General features: G+C 42.2%; 1 protein-coding gene across 4 annotated transcripts in view; it reads right to left on the reverse strand.

Moving 5' to 3' along the window:
- mybl2b (v-myb avian myeloblastosis viral oncogene homolog-like 2b) overlaps nucleotides 1–14,911 on the reverse strand; it is a 41,217-nt gene that overhangs the window by 13,449 nt on the left and 12,857 nt on the right. For all 4 annotated transcript variants that reach the window (XM_069888165.1, XM_069888164.1, XM_069888166.1 and 1 more), the window contains exons 3-5: nucleotides 11,557–11,628; nucleotides 4,846–4,938; nucleotides 3,337–3,557 (exon numbers count right to left, since the gene is read on the reverse strand). In XM_069888165.1, coding sequence (XP_069744266.1) covers nucleotides 3,337–3,557; nucleotides 4,846–4,938; nucleotides 11,557–11,628 — 386 coding nt within the window. The remainder of the gene's footprint in view (nucleotides 1–3,336; nucleotides 3,558–4,845; nucleotides 4,939–11,556; nucleotides 11,629–14,911) is intronic.

A 14,911-nucleotide genomic window follows, 5' to 3' on the forward strand; every position in this document is an offset into this window, starting at 1 on the left:
CCTTTGCCTTTTGTCAGTGAGGTGGGCTCTGCGGTCTTCTTCAAAGGAGGCTGCTGCCCGCCAAACTGTGAGGCGCCAAGATGCACGGTTTGAGGCGTTATCAGCCCACTGGCGGTGGTCAATGTGGCAGGCACCAAGAGATTTCTTTAGGCAGTCCTTGTACCTTTTCTTTGGTGCACCTCTGTCACGGTGGCCAGTGGAGAGCTCGCCATATAATACGATCTTGGGAAGGCGATGGTCCTCCATTCTGGAGACGTGACCCATCCAGCGCAGCTGGATCTTCAGCAGCGTGGACTCGATGCTGTCGACCTCTGCCATCTCGAGTACCTCGACGTTAGGGGTGTGAGCGCTCCAATGGATGTTGAGGATGGAGCGGAGACAACGCTGGTGGAAGCGTTCTAGGAGCCGTAGGTGGTGCCGGTAGAGGACCCATGATTCGGAGCCGAACAGGAGTGTGGGTATGACAACTGCTCTGTATACGCTTATCTTTGTGAGGTTTTTCAGTTGGTTGTTTTTCCAGACTCTTTTGTGTAGTCTTCCAAAGGCGCTATTTGCCTTGGCGAGTCTGTTGTCTATCTCATTGTCGATCCTTGCATCTGATGAAATGGTGCAGCCGAGATAGGTAAACTGGTTGACCGTTTTGAGTTTTGTGTGCCCGATGGAGATGTGGGGGGGCTGGTAGTCATGGTGGGGAGCTGGCTGATGGAGGACCTCAGTTTTCTTCAGGCTGACTTCCAGGCCAAACATTTTGGCAGTTTCCGCAAAGCAGGACGTCAAGCGCTGAAGAGCTGGCTCTGAATGGGCAACTAAAGCGGCATCATCTGCAAAGAGTAGTTCACGGACAAGTTTCTCTTGTGTCTTGGTGTGAGCTTGCAGGCGCCTCAGATTGAAGAGACTGCCATCCGTGCGGTACCGGATGTAAACAGCGTCTTCATTGTTGGGGTCTTTCATGGCTTGGTTCAGCATCATGCTGAAGAAGATTGAAAAGAGGGTTGGTGCGAGAACACAGCCTTGCTTCACGCCATTGTTAATGGAGAAGGGTTCAGAGAGCTCATTGCTGTATCTGACCCGACCTTGTTGGTTTTCGTGCAGTTGGATAATCATGTTGAGGAACTTTGGGGGACATCCGATGCGCTCTAGTATTTGCCAAAGCCCTTTCCTGCTCACGGTGTCGAATTGATTAATATCATGTTGATTTTAAAATACAAATAATATAATCAATAAAGAGTAAAATGATAGTAAGGGACAAAATTGGTCCCCGAGAGGATCAGAGTGGTCATCTATGTGAGGAGCAAATCTTAACCAGTTTTTTTTGCATCAATATTTACTCAGGAAACTGGCATAGTTCACAAGGAAGGAAGGAAAACAAACAAGAGACATGGAATAGATGGAGATCAAGGAGGAAGAGGTGCTTGCTGCCTTACAGCAAATAAAGGTAGATAAATCATCAGGGCCTAATATTCCATTGGACCTTGAGGGAGAGTAGTGTAGAAATTTCAGGGGCCCTGGCTGATATATCCAAAATGTCCTTAGCCACAGGTGAGGTGCAAGAGGATTGTAAGGTCGCTCATGTTGTCCTGTTGTTTAAAAAGGTCTCCAAAAATAAACCAGGTAATTGTAGGTCAGTGAGCCTGATGTCAGTAGTGGGTAAATTTTTGGAAGGAGTTCGAAGAGACAGGATATATAGGTATTTGGACAGTCATGGACTGATTAAAGATGGTCAGCATAGCTTTGTGCATGGTAGGTCGTGCTTAACAAATCTTAAAGTTTTTCAAGGTTACCAAGAAGGTAGATGAAGGAAAAGCTGTGGCTATTGTCTACATGGACTTTAGTAAAGCCTTTGACAAGGTCCCTCATGGGAAGTTAGTTCAGAAGGTTATGACACTAGGTATTCAAGGAGAGCCTGTAAACTGGATTCAAAATTGGCTGTGTGGGAGAAAACAGAGAGTGGTAGTGGATGGTTACTTCTCAGATTGGAGGGCCGTGACTAGTGGTGTGCCTCAGGGATCCGTGTTGGGACCATTGTTGTTTGTTGTCTATATCAATGATCTGGATGATCATGAGGTGAAATAAATCAGCAAGTTTGCTGACGACACAAAGATAGGAGGCGTTGTGGACAGTGAGGAAGATTTTCAAAGCTTGCAGAGGGATCTGGACCAGCTAGGAGAATGGGCCAAAAAATAGCAGATAGAGTTTAATGTGGAAAGTGTGAGGTGATGCATTTTGAAAGGGCAAACCAAGGTAAGAGGTAGTAAATGATAGGGCACCTGAGGAGAGCGGAAGAACAAAAAGGAATCTGGAAATACAGATACATAATTCCTTGAAAGTGGCATCAAATGTAGATAGGGTTGTTAAGAAAGCTTTTGGCATATTGGCCTTCATAAATGGAAGTATTGCATATGAGTTGGAATGTTCTGTTGAAGTTGTTTAAGACATTGGCGAGGCCAAATTTGGAATATTATGTGCAATTCTGGTCGCCTAACTACAGGAGAGCTATCAATAAGATTGAAAGAGTGCAGAGAAGATTTACTAGGATGTTGCCAGGTCTTCAATTGAGTTACAGGGAAAGATTAAACAGGACATTCCTTGGAGTGAAGAATAATGAGGGGAGATTTGATAGAAGTTTACAAGATTATGAGAGGTATAGACAGAATGGATGCAAATAGGCCTTTTTCCACTTAGATTGAGGGAGATAAATACGAGAGCTCATAGTTTTAAGCTGAAGGGTGAAAAGTTTAGGAGGAATATTAGAGGGAAGTTATTCACTCAGAGTGGTGGGAGCGTGGAATGAGGTGTCATCTGATGTGGTGAATGAGGGCTCGATTGTGTGTTTTAAGAGTAAATTGGATAGGTATATGGAAGGGAGAGGCCTGGAGGGTTATGGAAAGGGAGCAGGTCAGTGGAACTAGGGAGATGGTCAGCATAGATTAGAGGGGCTGAATGGTCTGTTTTCTGTGCTGTTGCTTTCAATGCTTCTATTTCCAAACTCATGCTTATGGACAAGTATTTTCCTATAGTCATTTCTTCCTTTGCCTTGCACAATGTTTCTAAATGTATTCCCTGTTTCTGGTCTCTGCCATTTTATCACTTTGGGAAAGCTTACATCTATTCATTGAAAAGTATTTATCAAACATGAGCCTCAGTGCAACAGTGACAGCACATGGAGACTGAGCAGTGACATCATGCCAGACACCTGAAAATATCAACAAACAGACCTTGTAGACAACGTGGATCCTTCAACTCCTAATTTCAAATCCAACAGAAAACAAAGTGAAAGGATAACAGCTAGACTATTAATTATAATCTTCAAATCTCATGAAGAACTAGAACACTTGCCTCCCAGGCAGCAGCTTTGCAATCTCAGCCCATCGATTACCAAGGACCTTGTGTGCTTCATAAATAACCTTGTCCTCCTCTTCGGTCCAAGAAGATTTCTTAACCTCAGGATTGAGGTGATTGTGCCAGCGCTCACGGCACTGCTTGCCAAGTCTCCCTTTTAGATGCCTAGCAATCAACGACCAACGTTTTGGCCCATATTTCTGCACTAATTCAATTACCTAAACAAAACAGGAATCAAAGATCAATTTGTTAATCTTGCAGCTTTTTGTAATTGAACATTTAATTCAGTCTTTCCATACCTGATATACCTTGATGAAGGTCTCAAGGCCAAAATGTTGGTTACATATCTTTAACTTTGTTATATAAAGTATAGTGTTTGACCTGCTGAGTTTCTCGACCATTGTGTTGTTACTTCGATCACGATGTCTTTCGTGTTTTACTTCAATGAACAACAGCCTGGCACGAGGCATCATTCTCTAGATGAGTCAGGATGGAGTGGAGGGTGGGCTATTGCAAAGTACCTGGATCAGTTTTGCCGAAAGGCAAACTATTGTGTCCACTGTTGATGGTACATGTGCTTTGATGTGCTCCATTACCAGTCGTTCAAAGCACTTCATGATAGTGGAGGCCAGTATCGCAGGACAGTAGTCATTTAGTCCAGCTACTGTCACTCTCTTGGGCACTGAAATGATGACAGATGCCTTAAATTCTGCATAGACAATGGACTGGTGAAGTGAGGTGGTCAGGGAACCCAGTAAAACTTACCCGGGTGTCCTCCTCTGCTTATTTGAAAGGGGAGATGGCTCACCTGGTCACTGGAACTTTAAGCAAAAAGGGGAATAGAAATATTACAGGGAATAGGGATTCCCTCTGGCTGTATAACGTCATCGTTGGGGCGAGATCTCTCTTAAATCATCGGGTTAGCCATTTAACAGGTAGGTTAGGCTGCTATTTAAAAGGTGCAGGAGGCACACACAATCTGGTAATCTCACCTGGGTTCCAGGAGGGCTACCCAGTGCTGCAATTTGAAAGCTCCTTGTGGGAGGGGCGCTGGACAAAGTGGCGACTCCCTGTCTGTCTTACGGTAGACAAAAGTTAAAGAATTTCAGGTATGTTACATTCTAAATGTAGTATTACATGACAATAATGGAACTTTTACCTTTACAAGTCACAGTTGTTACGCTCAAAGTAAAAGCCTTGTTTTCACCTCACACATTAATTTTTTTATGTAGTCAGTAAGAAACCAACTAAACTGGTCTGCTTCACAGGAAAGGGGACTCCATAAACTTAGAGCAAAATCCTAATAGGGCAATATCAAAAAAAAATGGAGAATTGTTGGTCAAGAGAATGCCACCACGTGGGGTACATAAATCCAAGCCCACCGAGACTAGATTAAGCAGAACTATTTTAACAGAAGTAACCAACTTTACCGTAATGGAATTACATAAAACAAACCTTTCATTACCAATACAAGCTTTTATATTTAATGTATTTGCACATCATTACCTTCTGGTCTTCTTCCTTTGTCCATGGACCTTTCACAAGCTCTGGATTCAGAACCTTTAGCCATCGATGCTGGCATTGACTATCTGTTCGATTCTGTAAAAAAAAAAATCAAAGCACAATTAATTTGATCAAATAAAAGTAGAAATTTCAGAAGGATTGAAGTATAATTTGGCTTTAGTTGGTTTAATTTAAGCCTCCAGCCATTCTCCTAAGCCACTAGATATACTAGACCCTTTTTAAGAAGTAAAACATTAAAATCTGCAGACACTGTGGTTGAAGTAAAAACACATTCTGAAGAAACTAGCTGGTCAAACAGTGTATTTTATTCAGCAAAGATAAAGATACCTCGATGAAGGGCTCAAGCCCGAAATGTTGGTACGTATCTTTATCTTTGCTATATAATGTTCCCAAGATCGTGTTATGTGGCGAGCTCTCCACTGGCCACCGTTACAGAGGTGCACCAAAGAAGAGGTGCAAGGACTGCCTGAAGAAATCTCTTGGTGCCTGCCACATTGACCACCGCCAGTGGGCTGATATCGCCTCAAACCGTGCATCTTGGCGCCTCACAGTTTGGCGGGCAGCAACCTCCTTTGAAGAAGACCGCAGAGCCCACCTCACTGACAAAAGGCAAAGGAGGAAAAACCCAGCACCCAGCCCCAACCAACCAGTTTTCCCCTGCGGCTGCTGCAACCGTGTCTGCCTGTCCTGCATCGGACTTGTCAGCCACAAACGAGCCTGCAGCTGACGTGGACTTTTGACCCCTCCATGAATCTTCGTCCGCGAAGCCAAGCCAAAGAAAGAAGAAAGAAGAAGAAAAGATAATGTTCACTGTTTGACCTGATGAGTTTTTCCAGTATTGCATTTTTACTAGTCTCTTTTTAACTGGATATTGCCTCAATATGTTTTCTAATAATGTCAGAACAGCTTGCACATCTGTTTTCCCTCTTTGCCAAACATTCCCAATTCTATAATCACTATTCCAATTTCACATCACTCTTACCTTCACCTTCCAAGGTACTAGACCGCATCTGCCAAATGATCTCAGAAGTGGTCATACCAATCATTCTCCTTCATCCATATCTTGGTAGTTCCCTTTTAATACTATTGTTCACCTTTCTATTCACACTGTTCTAGTTGGTTTTCTTTAGGACTACTCCAAGGTGCCGCAACTGTGATCAGTATCACAAACAATCCATGAATCAATTGACTTGTACTTTCAATTTAGTACATTGCAGCTCATATTCACCAACTGTTCCGCCATTCAGAAACCAAAATGACATTAGGTGATCATTTTGCTAACTTTTCTATTCTAATATCTTTTAAAATACGTTAGAATAAGAAAGTTCTGAATGGCTTGTTCACATGCAGTATATCTATATTTATTTTTAATTTAGATATTCAGCACGATTACAGGCTGTTTCAGCCCATGAGCCCATGCCGCCCAATTATCTTACAATATCCAGTACAATTTAACCATGAGAGGAAACAGGAGTCCCTGGAGGAAACTCATGCAGACATGGGGAGAATGTATAAACTCCTTACAGACTGCGTGGGACTCAAACCCTGGTCCTGATTGCTAGCACTGTAAAACTGTTGCACTAACTGCTACGCTGTCTGCGCCACCCACAAATATTCTATTTGGAGGTATCAAACTGACTTTGCTCATTTAAACATTTCAGGTTCCCCTCTCAATCCAATTTGTTTCCAGTTCTAACAAACCTCAATACACATTAAACCTTGCCTCAAGCTTTTCTCATATTGGGTCTGAAAATCTGACTTTTCTGAACTCCAATCTCTTTACCCTTTTCCACCTTGGTCATTTTCCACTCTGCCATTTATCCATTTCAAACTTTTGTGTCACTACCAAAAATGTCAGTCTACTCCCAAATATTGATCGATTTGCAGTAAATGAGTGGCCCAGTGAAGGAGTGGGGTCTTAGGACTTTGGCTCAAGGGACTTCGGCGAGAAGGAGCCATTTGTGTGGGAAGGGTATTTATATTAAGAAAGGAAGAAATGGAGTCAGTTGGGGTAGTCGAGTGCTTCAGTTGTGGGATGTGGGAAATCAGAGACAGCACAGCTGTTTCTGACGACTACACCTGCAAAAGGTGCATCCAATTGCATATAATGACTGACCGTGTTAAGGAGCTTGAGCTGCAGTTGGATGAACTGAGGATCATAAGGGAAGCAGAGGCAGTGATAGAGAGGAGTTACATGGAGACAGTTACCCCTAGAAGGCAGGAGTCAGGGAATTGGGTGACTGTGAGGAAAGGAGGGAGAGTGCCAGTGCAGAGTACCCTTGTAGAAGTGCCAGTCAGCAATATGTATTCTGCATTGGATACTGCTGGGAGGAACAGCCTATCAGGGACGAGTCGTTGGGGTCAGGTCTCTGGCACGGGGGCTGCCCCTGAGGTTCAGAAGGGAAGGAGGGATAAGAACAGGATACTTGTAGTTGGGGACTCGTTAGTCAGAGGGACAGATAGAAGGTTTGTGGGACGAGATCGGGGATCCAGGTTGGTATGTTGCCTCCCTGGTGCCAGGGTCAGGGATATCTCTGATCGAGTACATAGCATTCTGCAAGGGGAAGGAGAACAGCCAGAAGTCGTGGTCCATGTGGGGACCAATGACTTAGCTAGAAGTGGGGATGATGTCCTGAAACAGGATTATGTGGAATTAGGTAGGAAGTTAAAAAACAGGACCTCCAAGGTAGTAATCTCTGGATTGCTGCCGGTGCCACGCACTAGTGAGGGTAGTAATAGGAGGATGTGGAGGATGAATGCTAAAGAGATGGTGCAGGGGGCAAGGGATAAGATTTTTGGATCATTGGGATCTCTTCTGGGGAAGGTCAGACCTGTACAAAAGGGACAGACTCCACTTGAACTGGAGGGGGCCAATGTGCTGGCAAGCAGATTTGCTAGAGCTGTGGGGGAAGGTTTAAACTAGTTTGGCAGGGGGGTGGGGAACAGAGGGTGAGAGCAGTGTCCAGGGAGTATGGCCACCTAGATAAGAATAAAAACGATAACAAAGGTAGGATGGAGAATAGGGCAGAAGGTAGAAAAGAGAATGTATGTGAGGGTCATTCTCTGAAATGCATATATTTTAATGCAAGAAGCATAGTGAACAAGGTAGATGAGCTGAGAGAGTGGACAAATACTTGGGGTCATGATATTGTGGCAATTAGTGAGTCACAGCTACAAGAGGGGCAGGACTGGCAACTTAACGTTCCAGGATACATTTGTTTTAGATGTGATAGATCAGGGGATAAAAAAAAAAGGGGGAGGAGTAGCTCTGCGTGTTAAGGAGGACATTACTGCCATGAGGTGGCTGGAAGTCATAGGATCGTCCAGTGAGGCTGTTTGGGTGGAATTGAGGGGTGAAGGAGGCATGAGGGTGCTAATAGGGGTGTATTACAGACCACCAAATGGGTCAAGAAAACTAGAGGAACAAACGTATATGTGAGAGAATCATAAGGTAGTGATCATGGGAGATTTTAACTTCCCTCACATTGATTGGGATACCCATACAGTTAGAGGGCTGGATAAATGAGTTTGTTAAATGTGTTCAAGATTGTTTTCTGAATCAATTAGTAGAAGAACCGACTCGGGACAGTGTAATACTGGATCTCCTGTTAGGGAACGAGCTAGGTCAGGTATCAGACATTAATGTTGGAGATCCAATTGGGTCTAGTGATCATAATTCTGTTAGTTTTAAGGTAGTTTTAGGGAAGAGCAAGGAGGGGCCTAAAGTTGAGGTTCTGGATTGGAGAAGAGCAAATTTCGAAGGAATAAGAAGGGATTTGGGGAGTATTGAGTGGGACAGGATATTTTCAGGTGAGGGTGTAAATGAAAAATGGAGGATATTCAAAAAAGAAATTTTGAGGGTACAGAGTAGTTATGTCCCAGTGAGGATCAAAGGAAAGGCTGGAAGTCATAGGGAGGCTTGGTTTTCGAGGAATATTGGAAATTTGGATAGGAGAAAAAGGGAGGTGTACAAGAGGTATAAAGAACAGGGAGCTGACAATTTGAAGAAGGACTACAAGGAGTGTAGAAGGAATCTTAAGAAAGAAATTAGAAAGACAAAAAAAAGGCACAAAGAGGCTTTGGCAGACAGAGTAAAAATAAATCCATAGGGTTTCTATAAGTACATTAAAAGTAAAAGATTAGTGAGGGATAAAATTGGACCCCTTGTAGATAGCGAGGGTAGGCTGAGTGAGAAGTCAGAGGAAGTGGGGGAAATTTTGAATGATTTCTTTGCCTCGGTATTCAGTAGGGAATACCATTTGAGGTAAAGAAAAATAGTGGGGAGGCCATGAAGCATATAAGGATAACCGAGGAGGTAGTAATGCCTGTGTGGAAAAAGATAAAGGTGGATAAATCTCCGGGACTGGACAAAATATTCCCAAGGACACTCAGGGAGGCTAGTGGACAGATAGTGTGGCCATTAACAGAGATATTTAGGATGTCACTGGCCACGGGGGTAGTGCCAAAGGATTGGAGGGTGGCGCATGTGGTTCCACTGTTTAAGAAAGGGTCTAAATATAAACCTGGGAATTATAGGCCTGTGAGTCTGACGTCTATGGTGGGCAAGTTGATGGAAAGTGTTCTGAGGGATGGTATTTACAAATATTTGGAGGTAAAGGGATTGCTAGGGAGTAATCAGCATGGTTTTGTCAGGGGTAGATCATGCTTGACAAAAAAGGTCGATGAAGGGAAAGCTGTGGATGTTGTCTATTTAGACTTTAGTAAAGCTTTTGACAAAGTTCCCCACAAGAGGTTAGGAAAAAAAGTGGAGGCATTGGGTATAAATGAGGAGGTAGTGAAATGGATTCAGCAATGGTTGGATGGGAGGTGTCAGAGAATAGTGGTAGAAAATTGTTTGTCCAATTGGAGGCCGGTGACTAGTGGAGTTCCTCAGGGATCGGTCCTCGGTTCACTATTGTTTGTTATATATATATTAACGATCTGGAAGTAGGGGTGGAGAATTGGATAAGCAAGTTTGTGAATAATACAAAGATTGGTGGTGTTGTGGACAGTGAGGAAGATTACTGTAGATTAAAAAGTGATTTAGGAAGGCTGGAGGTGTGGGCTGAGAAATGTGAGGTGCTACATTTTGGAAAAGCAAATCTAAATAGGTCATATGCATTAAATGGTAGGCTATTGAGATGTGCAGAATAACAAAGGGATTTAGGAGTGATGGTAAATAATACCCTCGAGGCTGATACTCAGGTAGATGGTGTGGTGAAGAAGGCATTTGGAATGTTGGCCTTCATAAATTGAATTGAAGAGTAGGGAGGTTATGATGAAATTGTACAAGGCATTGGTGAGGCCAAATTTGGAGTACTGTGTACAGTTTTGTTCACTAAATTATAGGAAAGATATAAACAAAATAGAGAGAGTGCAGAGAAGGTTCACGAGAATGTTGACAGGATTTCAAGGTTTGAGTTACAGGGAAAGGTTGTGCAGACTGGGGTTTTTTCTCTGGAGCGTAGAAGATTGAGAGGGGACTTGATAGAAGTGTTTAAGATTTTAAAAGGGACAGACAGAGTAAACGTGGATAGGCTTTTTCAATTAAGAGTGGGGGAGATTCAAGCTAGAGGGCATGGTTTAAGATTGAAGGTGGAAAATTATAAGGGGAACATGAGGGGAAATTTCTTTACGCAAAGGGTGGTAGGGATGTGGAATGAGCTTCCGACTGACGTGGTCGAGGCGGGATCATTGGTTACATTTAAGGAAAGACTGGATAGTTACATGGATAGGAGAAGACTGGAGGGGTATGGACTGGGTGCTAGCCAGTGGGACTAGGAGGGTGGGAATTTGTTACAGCATGGACTAGTAGGGCCGAACTGGCCTGTTCTGTGCTCTAAGTCGTTATATGGTAATGTCTAACATTATTCTGCAGAAATCCTTACTAAATAAACAGGTTAGTTGGGAGCAAGGTGTAATTGTGATTGAAAGAAATTTTAAAATTTTGCATGACTGAAAAGATACAAGTATTAAAACTGCATTAAGCATTGCTCATAAAGTAATTGGTAGGAGAATATTATTGAAAGTTTTCAGATAAGCAATGAAGCAAATAGAACTATTTTTAAAAAAGAGTTGGGTGCACGATGTGAATGCGTAGCATTTGAGATATGGCCTTCCAATATTGTAACCTATAGCTCAGAATAGCGCACTTACATCACCAAAGAAGCACACCCAGTTTCTTGCAGCAACCATTCCTAGAGCCAAAGATCAAGACTGCAAATTGTAGATACCTTCCAAGCAGCAAGGCAAGAAATGGAAATTATCAGCAAACTAAACAAGCTCATTCCACACCATATTAAGCAAAGTCACATTCTACCAAAGCAGTAAATGAATTAAGACCAAGTTTAAGAGGCTATCACATCTTCTGAAGAAATAGATCACTCGACCTAAAGGCAGCTTTTATAGGGATCTTGTGTTTATTGCTATAAAGAGCAAAACAAAGTAGAATACAATTGTTATAGATTGCACAAAGTTTAGTCCCTGCTCTACCAAAGAACGGGCTTGACAATTTCTTGAAAATAGATTTAATTTTTTTTTTTTCTTAGGCCTATTCCAGAATAAGTTTAATTCATAAATCTGGTTTCTGAGATCTTCACATACACTATGGGGAGGGTAGTGCACAAGATCAGATTTTCTCAAGAACCAGTATGAGAGACTAGCTTTAAATTCCACAGCTAGGAAGATACTTACTGAGAAATTACTTGCTATAAGTTTCCAGTCATTTTTGCCAATTTGCTTCATCAGCTTCTTCAACCTTTCATCCTATACAAAAGTAAAAAGTTTAACTTAAACCCCTATAATAGTTTGTTGGTGCCTCTTATAACCACTAAGATAATACAGTATGTATTAATAGAGCTTTGCAGCAAGCTATTACAAGATGTTCGAGCCAAAGAAATTGTGGGAACAAGGTAGAGAAGTGCCATACTCTATATTAGATTCAGCTAATACATTAGGAAATGTTGTATTAAACTGGAACTATGCAATATGCTCCAATGAGGGGCTTTAAAATGAAAATCTCCTCAATAAACTGTAATTGTAAATCATTTACCAATGTTTTTAAACTGTATTCTTATGTTGGTACATAGCCTTATCCAGGCAAGTGATACCATTAACAGCTTCTTTAAAACAAAAAATGTTTTTTTTAAATTAACATCACAACAGCTAGTTAAAAATGCCTTTCACTGCCAAATCCATTTTCAGTATATTAGAAACAGATCACTGACAAACATGTGAACTTCTTGCATTAAGCAGTCAATACAAATAAGTGCTGAAAATAATATCCACTTCCCAGTTTTTTTTTTGAAGGAAGCAAAAAAAGGACAATGCAGATGCCTTAAACTTTAATGTTCCAATTTAAATTTAGACATAGGCAATTTCGGCCTTGGAGTCCATGCTGCCCAATTTACACCAGTGAGAGGAAATTGGAGCCCACGAGGAAACCCCATGTAGACACAGGGAGAACATACAAACTTCTTACTGATAGCTCAGAATTCAAACAAGGTCCAAATCGCTGGCACTATAAAAGCGTTGTGCTGACCGCTACGCCAACCACTCCACGAAAATTTAATTTCTTAACTGGTTCTTTTAATTGTGAAATTGTTTATCTGTTATTCAAGAGGGCAAGAAATGGAAACATTATCAGGAATTTACTGGAATCTGTAATTAAGGCTAAAGTGACTGCTAACTTTTGGTTAATCAGATGGATATGCAAATGCAACTCATACCCAATAGATTTTTTGGTAGTTGGCAGGGGAATGTCTAATGAATTCATCAAAAACATTCCATAAAATCCCTCGTGAGAAACTGAAAACCAAGGTTGCCATTGGAACTTAAGGCAACTTATTTTGAGCTGGGTGGAAAAGTGTGAGGGGTTGCATTTTGGAAAGACAAACCAAGAAAGGACACATGCATGATAAATAGTAGGTCACTTATGGGTGTGGATCTGGGAATACAGATACTGTACATAATACCTTGAAAATGGCATCATAGGTTGTAAAGAGAGCTTCTGGCATATTGGCCTTCATAAATCAAACTATTTTGAATACGAGTTTGGATGTTATGGTAAAGTTGTACAAGACATTCACATTTGGAGTATTGTGTGCAGTTTTGGTCACCTAACTACAGGAAAGATATCAATAAGATAGAGTGTAGAGAAGATTGACTAGGATGTTGCCCAGACTTCAAGAACTGAGTTACAGGATAAGGTTAAACAGGTTAGTGTCACATTTGTGGCCCGAAATGTGAAGTTAATAACACTAATAACGCAAGTTTTACCAGTTAAACATCTCCGTGTCTTTATTCTCCAGCTTTCATTGTTCCTCCATTTCACACTCTTCTCCCTCTCTCATACCACGTGACTTCCGGTCAGGTGAATACATCTCATGCATATTCATTATCATGACATCCCTCCTTTTACCAGAAATAAACTTTACACCTCAATATTGAAATGTAAACACCATCACCTTATCAATATCCCTCGGAACCAACAAACAATGTCCAACAAACAAACAAATTCAAACTCCTTCTACACACAATGTAACATGAACATGTTGTAACTAACTGTAATACAATAACTCAACTAACTAAAATGTACTAAATTCAGCACTCAAACACGCACTTTGATATAAGATTAAATCACTGTCCCAATGTTCTTTTATCAATCCAACTGTCACACACTTAGAAATACGGCACAAAGTCTTCGTATCGTTTAGGCACTTTCCTGTCTCGTTTCGGCTTTCCTGCGACACTATCGTGGCTACTCGGTTGTTCACTCTCAGCGTCGGAAACACTGCTTGCCACAACCTCGGGTGCTTCTGGCCCTCTAGTCACTTCATCAGGAATGCTGGTAACCGCCTCGGGAACATCATCTGGTCTCTCAGGTTGAGCATCTCGTATTGGACTTTCAACCTCCTCGCTCGATGTCTCTCTGGACTGGTACCTTTTTACACCTGACACATTTCTTTTGTACAGGACTCCAGCCGGAGACTTGACTGTTACAATACTGCCACTTCTGGATACGACAGTGTAGGGTTGATGGTAATAAGGTGTGTCTAGCTTACCTCATGCCTCACCAGAACATTATCTCCGGGCATGATGTCTGAGTACCTGGCTCCACGTCTCGAATCTGTGTACAGCTTTGCTGCTCCTTTCTTTTCAGCATCGTGGTCCCTCATCTCCTGGTCGTCCCAGATTTCCTTTATTTCGGGCATTTTTGTGCGGATTTTTCTCCCAAAAAAATGCTTCTGCAGGAATTCTTCCTGTGGTTGCATGGGGCGTTGCCCGATAGACAGCCACATAAGATAGCAATGCTTCTCGCCAATTTTGTCCTTCTGCGTGAGCAATCCGTAATCATTTTTCAATGGACTGATTTTGTCTCTCTACTTCCCCGTTGGCTTGCGGCCATTTCGGAGTTACTTTATGATGGTGGATACCTGTGGTCCTCATGTATTCAGCAAATGTCTCTGAAATGAATTGTGGACCATTGTCAGAGTATAGCGTAACAGGCAATCCATATCTTGCGAAGATCTCTGCTAATGCTTGTATTGTTTTTTCTGTGGTCGTGGACCTCATCACAACGTACTCATAGTATCTGCTGTAGTAATCTATCACTACCATGATTGATTCACCAGTCGGTAAAGGTCCAAGAAAATCAACGGCTACGTCGATCCACGGTCCTGTCGGGAGTTGCGTACTCCGAATCGGCTCTGGAGGATTACTCCTACTTGTGATTTGACATCCATGGCAAGTTTTGACGAATTTCTCTGTGTCTTTATCACAACCTGGCCACCATACTTTACTCCTGAGGTTTTGCTTGGTACCAACAATACCTAGGTGTCCTTCATGAGCTAAGGATACAATCTTCGGTCTCAACCTCTGTGGTATCACCAATCTACAACCTCTCAATACACACTGTCCGATGCAACAAAGTTCGTCTCTAATGGGAATGTAAGCCTTGTGAGTACACTTGTCCCATTGTCCACTCTAGATACATTTTCTCACTTTCATGAGTTCTGGGTCATGTTCGGACTCTCTCTCGACTTCCTTC

This window comes from Narcine bancroftii, chromosome 6 (assembly GCF_036971445.1).
Source record: "Narcine bancroftii isolate sNarBan1 chromosome 6, sNarBan1.hap1, whole genome shotgun sequence".
Taxonomy (NCBI): domain Eukaryota; kingdom Metazoa; phylum Chordata; class Chondrichthyes; order Torpediniformes; family Narcinidae; genus Narcine; species Narcine bancroftii.